The sequence below is a fragment of the Falco naumanni genome, chromosome 7, assembly GCF_017639655.2.
Source record: "Falco naumanni isolate bFalNau1 chromosome 7, bFalNau1.pat, whole genome shotgun sequence".
Classification (NCBI taxonomy): Eukaryota; Metazoa; Chordata; class Aves; order Falconiformes; family Falconidae; genus Falco; species Falco naumanni.
The window spans coordinates 18,111,802-18,130,893 of record NC_054060.1 but is presented as its reverse complement, the minus strand read 5'-3'; the positions used below and the strand labels follow the sequence as shown (position 1 = coordinate 18,130,893).

Sequence of the window (19,092 nt, the reverse complement as noted above, 5' to 3'; positions counted from 1 at the left end):
CCTTTAGCCTTTCTGAAACCTGTATCTTTTGAACGGACACATAAATTGCACACAATTATATATGCATCTACTTTTTGTGTTCCTAGTCAAGCAAGCTTGGCATTCATTGAAATGTCATTATCATGAGCTGAAAAGTGATAGACAACTCAGCTACACAATATTTTCTGAGTAATGTAAGAGTTAGATGTGTATTTAGAGCTTGTATTACTGCTGCCTTTTAAACATTCACAAATACCTCAATGACAGTTAGAGTGACAGATTGATTTATACTGAGATTTAATTACTCAATACTCATTTTAATCAGCTAAGTTTGGTTTTAGTAATTGATTTTATTATTGCTTCAACTTTTTTCTGAGAAGTTGATTTTCAACTAAAACCAGGAAAATATATATTTATTTTTTTTTAATTTGGGGATATTTTGCTATTTTCTGAAAGGATGAAAAAGACCCATATCTCATAGTCACCATGTAAATTAGCGATAAAACATTGCACAGAATTCTGCAGCTTGGAGAATGACAAATAATGTGTTCCTCTACTCAAAGTAATTATTTTTTTGTTTGTAGTTTGGATCAAGCTGTTGTTGGATACAAATAGGCATTACATTTAAATGGAGCATTCTATTTTATTGGCGGGGGGGAACAGGCTATATTATTTAAGGAGTGTAAGAAAATAAAGAAGCATATCTGAACACGTGCACTTCAGAGTTATTTATTAAATATTTCTGCATTCAAAAATTTGTTATTTCTACTGAGTGTGACTAGCTCTTTGAAATCTGAAATACATTGAGTTTCATTGCATGATCCTAATCTAGGCATAGAGCAACATGAGTTGAAATTTCCTGTTCCCACTTTCACTGAATTTCTCAGTTTTGCCTGAAGTAAACGCTGAAAACAAGTGAAATCAAGAAAATACTTTTTTCTCATATGATTTAATGATTCAGCAAAGTTTAGTCCTCGTTTATTACGGGCTTACTCTGAAAGCTCAGCAGCAAATATGAGCTTGGATATTTATATTCAAATGTTTTCCTGGTATGATAGATTGTGATTTGTTGCTGTTACTTCATATTTGAAGGGCACTGATTTTTATTTTAATACTGTAGGAATACTTGTGTGTCATTATATGTCTTAGGAGAATGAGACACCTAGCCTAATAGTTAGAATATTGAACTAGAAGATGTCAGGTAAAATTGTTCTAAAAATAATTTTATTTATAAACTGAGATGCTTTTTTAATCAAGCTTATAATATGGCAAATTTTCAGTGTTAAAAAGGATTCCATGCCTTGCTGCATATAGAACAACTGAGTATATACTGTTACCCCTAAGAACATACTTTAACCCTATCTTCTTCGTGTGAAATAGAAGTTAGTACCCAAAACTTTCCATGTGAGTTGAATCTCATGTAATTAGAGTCTCTTGTCAATCATATCATGTTATGTTTGCAAATTTTTAAGAACAGGATTTGTGTGCCATTCTTTGTCTGCTTACAGAATTTGCATACTCTGCAAGACTGAAAGATGCTGGGTTTTCTTCTATTATTCTATGTCTTCATTTTTTAATATATTTTTATTTCTAGAGTGATATTCCAAATAGATTTGAAATGAAAATTCATCGCACAACAATCCTCGAAGATTCTTACAGAAGAATTATAGCTGTAAAGAGAGCAGATTTCCTTAAAGCAAGACTTTGGATTGAATTTGATGGTGAAAAAGGTTTAGACTATGGAGGAGTGGCCAGGGAATGGTTCTTCCTTCTCTCTAAAGAAATGTTTAATCCTTATTATGGATTGTTTGAATATTCAGCTACGTAAGTAATACAGGTTTGGAAGACGTGAAGACTATTTAGGGAAAGGAGATCAATTGTATTTCTCATGCCTACCTTCAGAATGGAATTGCTTCCCCCACCCCAAACTGTATAGGGGCGTTTAGCTGTAAATGCCTGTGATGTTTTGCACCTAGTTCTTTGTTTGACAGGAGAATAATGTGGAGACAGTACCTGTGTTTGTTTTTTTCCAGCAGTCTAACCTAAGCCATGTCATCTTTGCATAGACAAGTATATGCTTGTACTATTTACAGAAGAAGCAGTATTTAACAAATAACACAGGGAATGTTATTCTGATTACTTTAAAATCAATAGGAGTTAATCCTTTCTTTTTGGTATATCTCTAACTTAGAAAGATAATTCGTGGTGTTTCAAAACTGTTATTTCTGTTATGCTAATAGAATCATCTACTGAGTATTGTTTAATACTAGATTAGTGATTCACTAATCCAAATTGATTATTTTTTCAACTTCATGAAAAGTAACACCTGATTTAACCAGCAGTGTCTTTTGGACCTTCAAATATGGGACTGTTCCAATAGTACAACATTTTTTCTTTTTTCTTCCCTACTCCGTCCCTCAACTTCAGAGATAACTATACTCTGCAGATCAATCCAAACTCTGGACTTTGCAATGAAGATCATCTCTCTTACTTCAAGTTTATAGGTCGTGTAGCTGGAATGGCTGTTTACCATGGCAAACTTTTGGATGGTTAGTATTTATTATATGTAATATATTTAAATTATTATTGTACATATTTTGAATTTTAAGTTACATACTGTTCAACTTATTTGTTCTTCTTTAAAGCCTTTTTTATTCGTCCTTTTTACAAGATGATGCTCCAAAAACCAATAACGCTTCATGATATGGAGTCTGTGGTATGTAATTTGCTTTATCATCTATGTTAGGCTTTCATGTCCGTATTAATTTTTTTAACACATCTTTAATGAAATAGTGAAGGTTGAAAGTGCATGATTCAAAGAAATTTTAGGCTGCATCTTTTGTAAGTCTGTAAGTTATATAGGATTTAAAACTTCCAAGGAAAATCAGAGACCTGAACTATGGTTTAAGTTAAGCTGTATTGAAAACTTGTCTCTAAACTTTCTATGATGTACTCTTGAAATATTTTTAGACACTAAGGTTCCTAAAATTAAATAATAAACATCTTCGGGACCCCTGTCTCAACGAGTTTGTTAAATTAGGTTTGTGGGTTTTGATAACTAAAAAGAAATGTATTCTTATACGTTCAGAGACTGAAAATATTAACAAGTGAGTACAGTGTAAAGTTTTTAGAGGGGAACATGGCCCTTAATTTTCTTCTTTTTTTTTTGTTTCCCTGGTAATGGTATAATGGTTCTTATCTAGAATAGTTATGGACAGAGTGATTTTTATTCAGTCTCTTTAATCTATAACTGATTAAATAGTCCTTTAAGACTATTCTTTATAGACTTTAATCTATAACTGCTTTTATAACTATAACTTTTATAATCTATAACTGCTTTTATAGACTTTAATCTATAACTGATTAAATAGTCCTTTAAGAATACAGAATATAGTTCGTATCTGTTTCTGAGTAATAGCTTTATAATGTGTCCTGGGTTTTTTTTCCTTTTCTTTTCTTCTTGTACTATAAAATTATGGGATGGTTTGGGTTGGAAGGAACCTTAAAGATCACCTAGTTCCAGTCCCCCCGCCATGGGCAGGGACATCTTCCACCAGACCAGGTTGCTCAAAGCTACATCCCACCTGGCCTTGAGCACTGCCAGGGATGGGGCATCCACAGCATCTCTGGGCAACCTGTTCCTGTGTCTCACCACCCTCACAGTGGAGAAGTTCCTCCTAATACCTAACCGAAACCTACTCTCTTTCACTTTAAAGCCATTACCCCTTGTTCTGTCACTTTATGCCTTTGTAAAAAGTTTCTCTCCAGCTTTCCTGTCGGCCCCTTTAGGTGCTGGCAGGCTGCTCTAAGTTCCCCCTAGAGCCTCCTCTTCTCCAGGCTGAACAGCCCCAACTCTCTCAGCCTGTCTTCATAGGAGAGGTGCTTCAGCCCCCGATCATCTTTGTGGCTTCCTTTGGATCTGCTTTAGCCGGTCCATGTCTGTCTTGTGCTGGGACCCTAGAGCTGAACGCAGTACCCCAGGTGGGGTCTCACGAGAGCAGAGTAGGGAAGAAGAATCACCTCCCTTGACATGCTGGCCATGCTTCTTTTGATGCAGCCCAGGATGTGATTTTGCTTTATCTTAATTTTCATTCCCTAAGGCTCTTTGTAGTAATGTCTGACAATAAAGGGAAGTTAAATACAGGATGAGAGACAGAGAAGAGTCCACAATACATTACTTCCGATAATGCTTTTACATCACCATTTTGCTACGTGAGAGTTTTTTGGTCCTGAGATTGCTGAGTCTTCAGGTTTCAGATGTCTTTGTAGCTTTGTACAGTTGCAGTGTCTTTGTATCCAATACAGGATTATCCTAGGTAGCAGCATTCACTGGGCAGTAATGAAGCCTCTTGTAGCTTAAAAAGCGGCTACTCTATTTTGTGTTTACTGTTTCGTAATTCTCTCTCTTAGGATAGTGAATATTACAATTCTCTGAGATGGATTCTTGAAAATGATCCAGCGGAACTGGACCTTAGATTTATCGTTGATGAAGAACTTTTTGGTCAGGTTAGTATGTTTATGTAAAGTAGAATAGACAAAACACAAAAGAAAATATTTGACCTGTGAAATTAGCTGATTTTATCTGTATGGTACTAAGAAAAACCCTTCATTCACAGTCATGTTGGTTTGTTCACTCAGCTGCTGCGTTTAGCTGGCACATGCTCATGCAGTGCTCTTTTAGCCTGGCTGTGATGTGATAAAGGACTTGGAAATAAGCAGAGCTTTAAAAAATGACTCGTGCTTTTTTCTTAAGTAATACTTGTATTGAAATGTAGCTGTTGCTGTGAATGCAACTGAGACTAAGATATCCATAGTCCCATTAGTAATCTGGAGTAGAGACTGGTTTTCTGTGATTGGCTGGAATAGATAAGCTCTTTTGGAAATGATCGGAATCATAAATTTCACTGGGAGATGATAATAATAGGGTTTTTTTCTAAGATGTACTAGAAAACTATGGAGTAAACAAGTTTGTTGTGTAGAGAGCTATCCAAGATAAGTCGTGTAGAAATACCACAGGTATTGAATAAAAATTGCAAATTATGGGTGTCAGCTAGATCCAAGTAGGACAGTAGCCTTTGTGGTCTTGTGTAACTAAATTGACCTTAAGTAGAAGCATGAAAATGTACATCCATAATAAAGTAGAAATCAGATATTTGTCTACTGAGGTTCTATATTGCATATATGCATAACGTTGTTATGCATATTGATTCACTTATTTAATGGAACCATTGCTGAAATTGCTCTGTGTTTTTTCTTGAGATTTGGAAAAATGGCTGGGTCACTGAATATGCACTTGGTGAAGTCCACATTACTGAAAACTCGTGTGCAAATCTGGCAGCCCTGAATAACACTTGCTTTGAAAAAAAAAAAAAAAAAAATCAACCAAATTCTGTTTATTCAGGTGAACTGTGACACCAATTCTGACTCTTATAGTTTTCACATCCTGCACTATTCAAGAGTGAACTAAATTACACAATACTGATGTATGAATTCTGTCACATACTTCTCTTATTTAAGACCTATTCTATGTATCACGTTTTAGACCCATCAACATGAACTGAAAAGTGGTGGATCCGAAATAGTCGTCACCAACAAGAACAAGAGAGACTACATTCAGTAAGTAGTGGTCACTGTGTGTGACGTGTCTTACTGGATTGCCCCTCTAGTAATAGGGGCTGTGTGTTAGTTGTATTAACAAGAGGAAGCTGTTGCTTTGTGTATAAATTGCTTTTATTTTAAATGTTTTTGGTTTTGGTTTTTTTTTTTTACAGTCTTGTAATCCAGTGGAGATTTGTGAGCAGAGTACAGAAACAAATGGCAGCCTTTAAAGAGGTATAGCTTTAATTACTACAGAAATTCTAAGAATTTGTACTATCTAATCTTAAGACAAGCTTATTTGGACATCCTGAAGATCCACAGATAATATTGCTACAAGTATAAAAAAGGCGGTGATACTGTTTGTCCGCTTTGAATTATTTCAGCCTTTAAAATCTTTTTGGTATATTTTTACTGAGGTGTTTAATTCACACTGAGAAATCTGTTTATTTCTCAATCCTGGCTGACAGCTTTGGCTGTAGTGCAATCAGTTTAATGAATTCTGCAGAAATGAAAATTAATTCTATTAGTTTGATTTAAACTAGCTGGTTTATCCTTCTATGCAATATAATTTACACAAGTATGATATTCAGACTTGCATATTCACCATTCAGTGTTGCACAATAAAGATAAGTCAGAATTAAAGTACTGTAACTGAACTGGGGGCTGCTGGTGTTCAAACATCTGTATTTGATGTATTGCTTTGGCTCTGTTTATTAAAGCATCTAAATATTGTTCTTAGTGAACAAAAACGCTAAAATAATGTTGACTTGATTTTTTTTTTAAAAAAAAAACATCCCTCGTCTTTTTAGGGCTTTTTTGAACTAATACCACAGGATCTGATTAAAATATTTGATGAAAATGAGCTAGAGGTAAGTGTTTCATGGAAAAGGAAACAAATTATGTTGAAATTTAATGTTACCGACTTAAACTTCTGGTGGTGTTTGTTTTGGTGTTTTGTTTTTTTTTATCCGTGTAGTTATTAATGTGTGGACTCGGAGATGTGGATGTGGCTGATTGGAAACTACATACAAAATACAAAAATGGCTACAACATAAACCATCAAGTAATACAGTGGTTCTGGAAGGTATTATGAAATTCTGATTATTTTTTTTTTAACTTAGAACCTACTCAAAAGCTGTAGCATTTCAGCTATGCTAGTTTATAATGCAATTCATTAATAGGTAGGTAAATATTTGACCATTAAGACTCCTGAGAAAGTAAGAAAACTATAGATGAGATGCATGGTAAGAATGTAAATACACTACTGATACTTGCTTTTTCCAAAAAATCCATGTCTGACTGGGGTTAAAAATATTTCTGTGTAGGTTTTTCTGGCATGGTTACACTAAAGAGGTGTTAAACTCTTCTGTTTAATAAATTACAGGAGTTTGGCTGCTAGTTCATAACATCAGGAAACTTCAAAGAAAGTAGGGGCCAAATCTTTCAGGGAAGTATTTCAACAGCCTGCTTAGCCAGTAACCGTACTCCTGTTACAGTGTCATTAAAAAATTGTTGACTTAATGTCTTTTAGCAATAGGCAGAGAACTGTGTGTCACTACAAAAAAAACCCGCGCATATATATATAAAGGATAATGATTTAGAAATAGAAACTTGCGTAAATCTGCTAGCTTAATACATTAATTTAAAAATAAATGTTTAATTGTAATCATTATCATACACAGGCAGTCTTAATGATGGACTCCGAAAAGAGAATAAGATTGCTTCAGTTTGTTACTGGCACATCACGTGTACCTATGAATGGGTTTGCTGAGCTGTATGGTGAGTACTTATGATTATGTTTACAATTAAGTAGCAGGGAACGTGATACCGACATTGTGTCTACATTTGAAATCAAGTATCACAACACTGTTTTTCAAATTTTGCTGTAAAAATGAGTGTATACTGGCTTTATAAAAGTGAAGTTAGAGTCACTCTAGATCACGTTTCCTGTGTTCTATAAATATGTCATTTTAATTCTGGTTTTGGAAGTTTTTAAATGTGTAGGAGTTCTCAAATGAATGTGGTTTTTTTAAAGCTCTTAAAGAGCTGCAAAAATCCCTGTTTAACACGTGATTGAGCTTGAAGAAGGTTCTCAGTTATCTAAGATCTGATTACAAAGACATGCTGGCATTAGCAGTTAAGTTTTTCCCAAGTTCCCCAACTGCTTTTGCAAGCCACACTTCAGATACAACTGGAATTGTAAGGATATATTCTGAAGAGGACCACTGAAATGACACGAGTTAAACGTAATGCCAAAAGAAACATAGTGAACCTACAGTGCAGAGACTGAAACAAGCAGATGGCAGCAGGGAGCAGACTTCAATACCGAAGCCAGAAAACCCTCTGTGAAAAGACCATGGACAAGCGGATAGAACAGCCCACAAAGGGTGGGGGTGTTTGGCTTATGGGAAGTCTATTTTCAGCTGCCATCAGCTATTACTTCTTCTGCTAGACTACTCTATTAAGCCTTTAAAAGGGTTTGAGATCCTATGCAAATGACTGAATAGCCTAACGTGTATTTCAATAAACATTTCTATTAACAAATTACTGTTGTTTATAGAATGCTAGAACTGTGAACAAATAATACCCCCCATGTGTCCCTGTTTCTCCCTCTCTTCATTTTCATTTCATTTCATTTGTAAATACTCCCTTGTTGTGAGTTCCAAGGGAAAGGACAGTGCCCTCAGCAGACTTGAGCCACGTGTCTGCTGTTGCACCTGTACCTTCGCCCTGTTGGAGTTACAGTGCATGCGCGTTGCAGTGGAAACCCCATCAGGATTTTGTGGCCTTCGGATTTTTGTTTATTTGTCTAAAAACACTAGCCAGAGATAGAACTAAGGAATAGATGGAAGGATAGAACTAGGAATTTCCCCCTATAGGGAAAGAAACTGTTGAAACTTGGCTTCCTTCTGCTCAGGGATTAGGATGGCCTTGGGCAGTCTTCTGGCCAAGTCCCAGTTCCCATAGCTCTGTTTACTCAATGAAAAATTCAATTAGTGATTGCATTGCACAGTGCTTTGACATTGCTGTTTTGGCTTTTTATTTCTGCTTTACTGTAGCCAACATGCCAATCTCCCCAAACCCCAGTAATGATCACAGTGGCATTACCAGTAACCTGCTTCAAGAAGTGTAGACGGTTCTTAAGTGTTTCATGTTGGCACAAGGCTTTGCTGCTGCCGGGCTGACCCTCCGGTGGTTGCCTTGCCACCTTCGGGCACAGCCCTAGAGCTGGCTTCCTAGTGGGACATCTCCCTCTTGTGGCCCGGAGAGGCTGTTCTGCTCATGAAAAGGACTGCTTGGGAGGGTTTGCTCCCAGACACCCAGTCTGAGAACTTCTTGTCGTGTGGTAGAATGCACCGTTGGTCGTAGAGCTGCTTCTCTGCTTCCTCCGTATTCAAGGCATTCTTACTAGTTACTTTTTCTAACCAGCCTTGTGTGCTGAAGAAACACGTAAGCCAAAGAAGAAAGTAAAGATGAAGAGCTGGAAGTGTTCCCTCAACTCCTGACATGTATGTCTCACTGATAGTATTTTAGGATAAAGTGCACAGTGTTTGCTCTCGCCTGTCCAGTTCACTCACTAGGCTCGTTTGAAGTGTAGTTTCTGTGCATTGATTGGGATTTCCTACCTTTTTCTGTATGTTAGTAGCTGTGAAAGTGTTTTCTCCTCCTCTTATTTTCATGGTTAGGATTAATTGTCTTGGATTTTTCTGTTGGTGGTTTTGTGGGGTTTTTTTTTGTGTATAAGTTGGCTAACATCTTCAAATCCACCTCCACAATGTGCATTATTACATGTGATCGTAATACAAATATTTTTATTAGTAATACATATGATTTCTTTTTTCGCCATAAAACCACAAATTAAATATTTTTGAATTGACAGTTATAACTTGTGTCATCAAAAAAACCCAAACATTTTGGAGGAGTCATGAAAAAAAGGGGAGGTGTCTCTCTGCATTATAAAACCAACTTGATTTCATAGGTCTAAAGGTACTCAACACAGCACTTACACCTCAGCTGGATTCACTGATCGACCTGTTCATATTACTGCTGCTCATCTTTAATCTGAAACATGTTTCACATTTTCTGTTTCAGAACGCTGCTCATACTTGGGTAGCCACCTGCCTTGGAATACCATTCTGTAACTGTATTGATGGTCTCCTCATAGAGTAGTCAGCAGACACCCACCATCAGAGATCATCTCTTGTTCTCTGACAAGATAGCAACTTTTTGTTACTATTATTTTTTTTTAAACTACATAGTCTTCTCCAGACATACGCAAGCACTTCCAACAGCTTAAGGAAATGGTTACAAAATGCCCTTTGTGTTTACTTGGCAAGAGTTGAGAGGTCCGAGGAACTTTCAGATACAACATGCTGTAAGTCAGTTGCTGAAGACACAGGCATAGGTGGAGCTGCACTTGTGAGCCAGAAGTATTCTCTCAGGTGCATACGTACATCCCTGGAGTACACATACGGTCTCTGTGTTCCAAAAAGATATTAGTTACTCTGCTCTGTTGTGTTGGTGACGGTGGACACTGAATACTTGCCGACAGGTTGTATAACTTGGCACGTTGTGATAAACATGTCAAAATTTTTACATGCAAAATTTACACAGGATTCCGCATAAAATTCTCAATGCCAACTATTATGCGTATGCATTTAGGTCTTAGACTCCGAGTTTAAGGTGTGAAATTAAGATGTGGCAAGAAATAATTTAAAATAAAAGAGAATTGGGATCAGTGACCGTTACTGAGTACAGACTATATTTGATTCATATAGATAGGTCCAACTAATGTCAGAATTAGATTACAAAACCCCAAGATATTTCACAATTTGAATTTCTGATTATAAAGGAATCTCATATTGGAATGTAAATTGATGTGTATTTTTCTGCAGGTTCAAATGGACCGCAACTGTTTACAGTTGAACAGTGGGGTACCCCTGAAAAACTGCCAAGAGCTCATACCTGGTGGGTATTTAATTTAGGTAGATGATGACATTTATTGAGAATGATAAAAATATTTAAGAGGTTTTATCTGTTTTTCAGCTTTAATCGCTTGGATTTGCCTCCATATGACTCATTTGAAGATTTATGGGATAAACTTCTTCTAGCGATTGAAAATACTCAGGGTTTTGATGGGGTTGATTAAGACACAGACATAAATTATGTCGGTCCAGTGCTGCATTTTCATGTTAAGGGTTTACAAAAATCTGAATTTTCCAGGGACTACCATTGTGTTTAGTTGCATGGCTATTGAATCTTCACAGTATCTCTTGTAAAATAAGTAAGTATTAAAAATTCACTAACTTTTGAAAATATATTTTGCCATTTCCACGGTCTGTGTACTTTGCTAGTAACTACAGTATACACATTGAATGGGCCAGTGCCAAGTAAATCAAAAACATTTTTAAGCAGTTGCCTCTTCTACAGTATTTGACAGACTGTCCTACAGTAAACTACTGAAGTAAAACTGTGAAGAAATCTTTGCAGAGGGTATAAATTTGAATTGCTGCTTTTAAGAGGAACAACTGAAATTGTTAGATGTTTTTTAAAAGAAAAACAGAAACAAAACCACCAAGTTTCATGTAATGCAATATCATAATGTGTGCTGCTTCAGGCTGTTTGCTACAGATCTGCCCAAAGCACCTTATAATTCAGCATATTAGGTAAAAGATTGGAAAGCATTTGTTTGCATTATCAGCCATCAGTTTGCAGAAAATTGACTTGCTGACACACTTCATTTTGTTAGATTTCTGTTTCTAACTTGCTTTTGTTGAAAGAGTGTAACAAAACCAGGATTTTATATAAAACGGACAAGCAGCATAATTCTGAATTGTAATGAGAAATTATATCCATTTTTGTCTGAAATTGTATACTGTCAGTTTATTGAGTGTTCATCACTGTTTTTGATAAATTTCTAGTTCAGCAATGGATAATATTTTCAATTCAACCTTTTGCAACAAATTAATCTTGAAATGAAATTTGTATGGATATCACTCAGTATTAGTTCTTGGTAGTTAGAGGCCTTTATTATCCATTCTTGCAGTATTGCACTACATAACAATAAAGAACATGTTTACAGGGTTTTCTGGGCCAAATTCAGCACTCTGATATGTGGAAACTTCTCCGTGCCGCCTGGAGGTTATGCACATATAACCAGGTGCCGAATTTGGTTCTGTAATATGTTTACAGGTTATGCTAGTTTCTATAGCTGCATTTTTATATTTTTTTTCTCCACTGTTAGTCTATAAACCAAATTTGTTAATACAGTATAACCAAAGTCATAACCAACAATGTGCAATTTATTGTAGATCAACTTGTCATATAAATACTAGTTTGATTTCTTTTGTAAATGTGGATATCTTTTGTATTAATGTTAACACTTTTTTTGAGCAAGTGCTGGTTAAAATGATTAACAAAGTTGGTTCTAAAAGGAAAAATTGGTTTTTATACCAGGCTTGCTCTAATTTTAACATTTTATTACCAATATGATCTGAGGAAATAACAGTACCTAGCTTTGGCCAGCAAATTTCTGTTTAGTCACAGTCTTTATAAATATGCAAGAAGGAAGTGTAGCACATCTCTCTATAAAGATATGTAAATTATGTAACAAATTTAATGGGTCTTAAGGGATATTTAAAATCCCACTTTGTTTTATTCTTTGACTAGGTCGTTGGGGCTGAGAATATTACATGTAAATAAAGGTAACTTATACAAATTTTGGAAATCTATATGCAGTTTTGTAAAACATGAATGATATATCAGTAAATCTGTATAGATTTGAATGTAGCAGGTTTTGTTGCATACTTTAAAGTATAAAATAAGGATCCTGAGAGCAGTAAATAAAAGTTTATTCTAATAATCTGTGGCTCAGTTCTTTGAAGTGCAAATCGGCAGTCTTGAAATAGCAAGAATTCAGTAACTTTAGTACTCCTAGTTAGACTGGGGCAGCAGTTCCACCACAATACGTTGCTACCTTTGTATAGGTGTTGAGGTACAGCAGCGCTGTTTCCTACTGTTCTGCTCCCAAGGCACGTAGTCTTCGAAAAATTAATACACTGTTTTCATAAAAGCTCTAGGTCGCTGTGAGCCTTCATTGTACGTACGGCCAGCCTAGAAACGCTGCACGGCAGGCAGGCGGAGGTGGTGGCCCCCCAGAAATGCCAGCTGACTGCTGCTGCGGGAGGGTCAGGCTCCTCCCTGCTGCTGTAGGAACACCCTTCTCAGCTGGCCGGCTGGCATGCAGCCCACAGACCGCGGCGGTGAGTGCGGCAGGGGTGCAGAGGGGGCCCTGAAGCTCTGCTCCAGGCAGCACAGGCTGCCCCGTGGCGATGGGGATGTGCCACAGGGCTCGGTCCCCCGTGCGAGCTGTGGGAAGCAGCCCCGGTGCGTGGGTGAAAGCTCCTGGAGAAAGGATGCGGCTGCCGGGTCTTGGGCTGCAGGGAGTATCCTGGTGCCTCTCCACAGGACAGGGCTGGCCTGCCTGCAGAAGCTCTGCTGTGGGCAAGGCACCAAGTTGCTGCAGGGAAGAGCTACAGGAGGACTGAGTAGACACGTAGCTTTGGGAGGATAAACAACTGAGAGGTCCTAAGGGTCTTCACAGGGACCTTGTCGAGGCCAAAGAGCAAACCACACAGTGGGAGTGAGGAAGAGGAGCTGGAAGCCCTGCTTGGGCAGGTGGTGGATGCATATACCCAAGGTGGGTGAAGCTGGAAGCTTGTGACTTCTGGCATCAGAAGAAAGGCTTCTTCACCTCTGGGTATGAATTTACAGAATTGTGGTGCTGAAGATGAGGAAAGGAACAAGTTGCATGAAGGGAGTGGTTTGGAGCCGGATGCGCCTGAACTCAGAGTTTTCACACCGAGAAGCAGTGGGTGATACAGAGTCCCTTCTGTGGGCTTTAAACTCAGTTTGTGGAGGAATGGTGGTAACAGCTTGTGGTTAAATAAGAGAAAAGAGGCCATTGGTGCTGGTGCGAAGTACCGGGGCAGGGCGGTGGGAGTGAGGCAGCCCTTCTGGAGGGTGCCACAGGCTGAAGGGAGCCCAGCTCCTGTGCCTGAACACGCTCACAGGCAGCCGGGGAAAGACCAGGAGGAACAAGAGACACAGCTCATGTGGCTGGAGCCGCTTGGATGGGGGGAGACCTGTGGAGGGAGGGGGTGACAGGCTGGTGCAGAGCTCTGAGTCTGGGTCAGAGGAGACACCAGTACAGGAAACACCTAGGCCACTGGTTTGTTGTCAGGAAGTGGGCAGTGGTCTTGGAAGCATCTCAAGGAATTCCAAAGTGGCAAACCCTGGGTCTTAGAGGAGGCTAAACTCCCTGATGTCTGTAGGAAGGGCAGTACAAGGGGACAATCTGGGAGGCTTCAGGAGGGGGTCATGGACAGCTAAACAAGGGTGCTGGACTGGCCGGCTGGGGAGATGTTCTCCTGGATCTCCTGTGCGCCCCTCTGTACTTTTATTTTCTGCACATTGCACCTCCGTATTCCATGAAACGTACACTGGGGACGGGACAGGATGACTCCAAAGATGCTACTGTGAACACTTCCCTATTTTTTTTTTTTTTTTTTGCCAGAACACCGTCCCTAATGTGGCTGTGTGTGCCAGCTGCAGGCCACTTCCCCTGGCATTACAGATGAGTTTGACAGCTACTTCCTTGTGTATTAATGACCATCTGGTTTACACTGGAATTTCATTGCTCTCACCACCCAGCAGTGCCAGGTGAGGGATAAGGCTGAAAAATCTTCCAGGCAGGTAAGAGTTAAACGCACCAGCCTGCTGAAAGGAAGGGTAGCCAGGGTTGGCATTTGGGAATGGATTTTGTGCGGGTCTAGTTAAAAGGATGTATCTGCGAAGAAACAGTCTGTTAAGGGGAGAGACTTGAGCAAGATGCTGATTCTGGGCAGGGACTGGCCTGAAACGCGAGGGAGAAGCTGCACCAGGAGCAGTTCCACTTCTCCCAGCTTTCAGAACACTGCACTGAAAATTCTGAGGGGTGTTTTGGCAGGAGCTTTGTGGGCTGCTGCAAGCCTGAGAGCTGTAAGCAGAGCAGTGTCCAGCCATCGGTTGTGGCTTCTGCAGGTCGATGCCGATGCAACCCGGCTTTTCTAGAAAAGTACACTGGAGAATCTGCCCCGCGTGGCGCCTTTCCCTTCCCGCAGGAGGCTGCAGTCAGAAATCAAGGTCTTTTGACACTAACATTTGAAAATTTTGAATTGTCAGGCACAGAACTTTGATGATAATAATGGCTTTATAAAGGAATAAACAAGAAGGTCAAGCTGCCAGTGCCCCCTCGCCCGCCCCCCCGTGGCCGCGGCGCTGCGAGTGGTGGCGCCAGGGAGCCGCCAGGGGGCGCCGCAGCGACCGGGCCGGGCCAGGCCCCGGGGCGGGGTGCGCGGTCGGAGCCCCCCGGGGCGGCGGCGGAACGGGGTGCGGGCAGCGGGGTGCGGGGTTGGCTCCCCAGGGGCGGGCAGATCCTCTCAGAAACTTTTCAGGCTTCAAGCTTCGCTTTTCTGGGGAAGTGAAACCAGTTCTGCTTCGTGTTTAATGAGGATGGCGGTGACGTTAATTTGTGTGTTAATTGTTACGGTTATTTAGTGAGTGGCGTTCCTGCTTCTGTATAAATAAATATGACGCTGTCGAAGAAGTGTATTTATTTAGCCTAAAGAAAGGTAAAGTATATAGATTAACCTCAGCAAAGACTTGCAGTATAAGCTGTTTACCAGTAAGGTCCACTGATGGCTGCAGCTGAGGCTTGCTTACATTTTTCAATCGATGTCAATAATTTGATTTGTATCGACTTAAAGGCGTTTGGGTCTGAAATGGTCTTTCTCTAAAAGATCTCATTTGTTCCAAGGGTTATCATGGATGTGGAAATGCTCTGCCGCCTAGTGCGACGGAGGCCTTAGGTATGAGCAAGAAGCACCGAACAGTAACTGGGAGGTCTGGGACAGCGGGGGCTGTGGTGGTCTCTTCCAAATGCATTTCAGCTGACAGATTTTTGGGTTGGGTGTCCTCTAGATGAAGTCTGTCACTTTGGGAGGTGGTACAGGTGATTCTTCAGTGTTCTTGTTGCATCGTGGGGCAGAGCTGTGGGTTAGTAGGAAGCTAAAATGGTAATTTCTTTTAAGTGCCACCGAGGCTTCACTTAGGCAGCTTGAAGGCCATGTGACTTGAATTATTTCTAATTACTGTTAATAGTAACTATTAATAACTATAATCACATCTGTAGCATATTAAACACATTATTTTTTACTAGAGACAGGGTTGAGTACTTACACATCAAACCTAGGCAAAATACGTGAGCGCAGTCTGCTCGTTTTCCTTTTCTATCCTATTTTTCCCTCTCAAACCTCATTGTTTCATACATAAACTTACTTTGCAAGCTACCTAGTGCCTTTGGCACTTGATTTGTTCTGCAAATCCATAGTGCAGTTTAGTGCTATTTCACAAATTGACTGTGTCTTTACAAAAAGCTACGTGTATATTGAAATCCACAGATGCCTCTGGCATACCGTCAATGAGAAACGTGGCCAGGATCAGCACAGATTGCCGCCTTCTCTTTTTTTTCAGTGTGATTTCAATGTTACTTAGCAAATACCTGATACTCTTATCAGTCCCCTAAAGTGGGAATTACATACTGATGATGATAACATGCTGAAACACAATTGAAGTAATTAAAACTGAATATGTGTAGTTTTAAATACTGCGTTTGCTTTACTCATTTCTTGTGTGGTCAGAAAGAATGTTGATTGTTAGGAGACCAGGCTCTTCTGTCTGTCGTTCCTCATGCTATCTGTTCATTTGTGTTTTCCTTTCTGTTTCTTGTTAATTAGTTTGTCGTGGTGCTTGGGTTCTTCACATAGGGTCTTATACAAAAAAAATAATTTGATAGGATTCTGCTTTTTGGGGTCAGTTTGTTTATTTTAATATCTCCCCTTTTTTAATAAATGATTTCTTTCAAGGAATCAACGTGCATCTCTTACTATGTGAACTGAGAGGAGCTCACTTATTTATCTGCCGTTAGAGCACCACCAACAAGAAGAATCTGTACTTCTGGTGCTAGAGAAGCACCTTATTGAAACTTCTACACATTTAAAAGGCAACCAACACCTACCATCTTCTATTGTTATAAATGGGAATTCAGCATTTAACAGCTGCCGTATAGCTCTGCGGCATCACCAAATCAGTAGGAGATGCAAGCACAGGCTTTGGTACTCTTACACTAAATCATTTTTCTTTGAAGTGGAGACTTAATTGCTTTTTCTATGTGGAACATATATCATTAGCACACTAAGCAGAATACAAACAGCTTGCAAAGGGGATAATGAGGGAGCACTTCCATGTAATGCTCGGTTTACATCCACGTGACTCTGTAAAAAAATGTTTTGTTTTGCTGCGCTGTCCTTAATTTGAGGTTTCTTGCTTAATGAGACTTCAAACAAATTCTGCATTGTAGGTTTCAGGTTTTCATCCCAGAGAGAGGCTTGGGATTTCGGGGAGTGAGGGGAGGCAAAGCAGCTTGGAAAACCTGAACAGACATTGAGTAAGTGAGCGTGCCTCTTGAGGAAAGACAGATAAAGCAGCCTTCCGAAATGTGACAGAATGTAAAACTTTCTGTTGAAATACACTGCAGTCTAAAAACATACATCTCAATTTGTTTTTCTTAAGCCCTTTTGAGTTTAATTTAATGGAAAATGTTTTCATAATTGTCTGATAGCTTTTCTGGTATTTTCTACAAGCTGAAGTATTTCTGACTCGGGTTTTGTTTTGAGGGCTGGGAAGTGTGACCTTTCAGAGGCTGTGAACACACGTCCTACTAGGCAGTGCTGCTTGGGAGTATGCAAAATGCTAAAGGTTTAAATCAAATTGCCCTGAGGACTGCTTACTGACCTTTTGAATGCAAAGCTGTCAAAACCTTCAACTAGACTTCAGCTAGAGAAGAACACTTAAGGCAGATCAATGCAAACAGAAAACGCTGTGGTGTTCTGACTTTTGGTAATTCCTAGTTAGTGAGAAACGGTTACTGTGCTGCAAGAGCTGCTGGAAACAAACCCGCGCTGCTGAGGAGTTGCTGTGAGTAACATGTAATAGTTGTTTTGCAGGGAAAACCTTTTATAATCTACTTGAGAAATTAAGTTTTCATTAATTGCCAAGCCCTGATACAGTTATCTGAGCAGGATGCTTCATTGACTTCAAAGAGATTTTTGTCTGCTTAAGGAATGTGGGGTCAGGCCCTTAACTAGTGATAACTTTCTTCAGCGGGCTGTCAGATATGACAAACTGTGCCACTTGGACAGAAGTTACCCGGGCCTTGCCATCCCATCCTTTTGTCCCGAAAACTTGCTTTCTTCATTTGCCCACGTAATAGAGTTTCTGGGTGGTTGCTATATAGAAGAGCTTAGAAATTACCCTCTAGCTGAAGCTGTGGCTTACAGTGAATATGTTTTCTTTACCTTGAATAGTTATAACAATTATTTTCTAATTATGATACACTATATAATAAATTCAGTTGCGGAAAGTGCTTGGTGGAGTTATGCGTCATCGTCCCCATTCTATGAACCGCTGCCCAGTAATTAGTTGTCCACCCTTAATAGATTTATTCCTGATTAGTTGTTCATGCGCTATTGCTTGCTGTAATGCAGAGTTTTAAATAAATGCCTTCCTTTCTACGTAGGCTTACAGAATTGGACCCAAATCCAGGGGATTGAGAAGCTGCTCATTCATGTGTTGCATCTCAGTACAATAATGATAGGCTCCCTGTGCAAAAAGTATTAAGCAATTGTGTTAAGCAATTATGTATATCCTGTGCTGAAGACTCACAGAGTAATTACTTCACAGGCTAGTAAAAATAATTCTCTGTGCTTTATCAGAATGATACAACTGCTTTTCTCTTAGTGTAATTAAAAGTAGCTATCAAAACATAACAGGTGCTGCTTCATTCAAGGCAAAAATAATACAATCTCTGTTAACATATACCTAAAAATTATGCTTTTTTTCAAAATAATTAATTTTTAATTTTCATACTGGGAATTCAAAGTCTGACTGTCAACCATTTTAAGATCAAATTTTTACTTACATAAATGTCTACAATTTCTTAAAGATGAAAAAAGAGGTGAGGTTGAAATCTTTTTGCATGTTTATGTAAACCTGAATTCGGAAAGTGAATAACATTTTGATCATGTAAATACTTTTTTGTACTGGAGAAAGCCTGGCTATTTAATTGATTCTGAAGGTGCAAACAGGCTGGATCAGTTGATGTCTTGCTGTAGAAAGAAATTAATCCTAATCAGACTGTATCTGACTTGAAGATGGAACAGATCACAGTTGGGGCTGCAGGCTGGGCATGGGACGCGGTGGGGAGCTGAGCTGCAGGATGTGACCGGGGGTATCCCACACTGGAGGTGTTAACAGGGAGGGCTGCAGCTCGCTCAGGATGCCTTGGAAAGGGCATTTGTCCATCTCTGCTCCTCCTCAAGCCAGTAGGAGTTCTCATACTCAGGGGTGGATTTGGAC

At 39.3% G+C, this 19,092-nt stretch overlaps 1 protein-coding gene across 3 annotated transcripts in view; it reads left to right on the top strand.

Annotated features, from left to right (window-relative positions):
• NEDD4 (NEDD4 E3 ubiquitin protein ligase) overlaps positions 1-12,439 on the top strand; it is a 62,025-nt gene extending 49,586 nt beyond the window's left edge. For 2 of the 3 annotated variants that reach the window (XM_040600182.1, XM_040600181.1), the window contains 11 exons: positions 1,574-1,803; positions 2,407-2,528; positions 2,625-2,695; positions 4,390-4,485; positions 5,522-5,595; positions 5,751-5,811; positions 6,387-6,446; positions 6,554-6,661; positions 7,260-7,356; positions 10,473-10,545; positions 10,624-12,439. In XM_040600182.1, coding sequence (XP_040456116.1) covers positions 1,574-1,803; positions 2,407-2,528; positions 2,625-2,695; positions 4,390-4,485; positions 5,522-5,595; positions 5,751-5,811; positions 6,387-6,446; positions 6,554-6,661; positions 7,260-7,356; positions 10,473-10,545; positions 10,624-10,726 — 1,095 coding nt within the window. In that variant the 3' untranslated portion in view covers positions 10,727-12,439. Of the gene's footprint in view, positions 1-1,573; positions 1,804-2,406; positions 2,529-2,624; positions 2,696-4,389; positions 4,486-5,521; positions 5,596-5,750; positions 5,812-6,386; positions 6,447-6,553; positions 6,662-7,259; positions 7,357-9,006; positions 9,087-10,472; positions 10,546-10,623 lie in introns of all 3 variants that reach the window. The other variant, XR_005828805.1, reaches the window with a different exon arrangement.
• Positions 12,440-19,092: the final 6,653 nt, after the last annotated feature.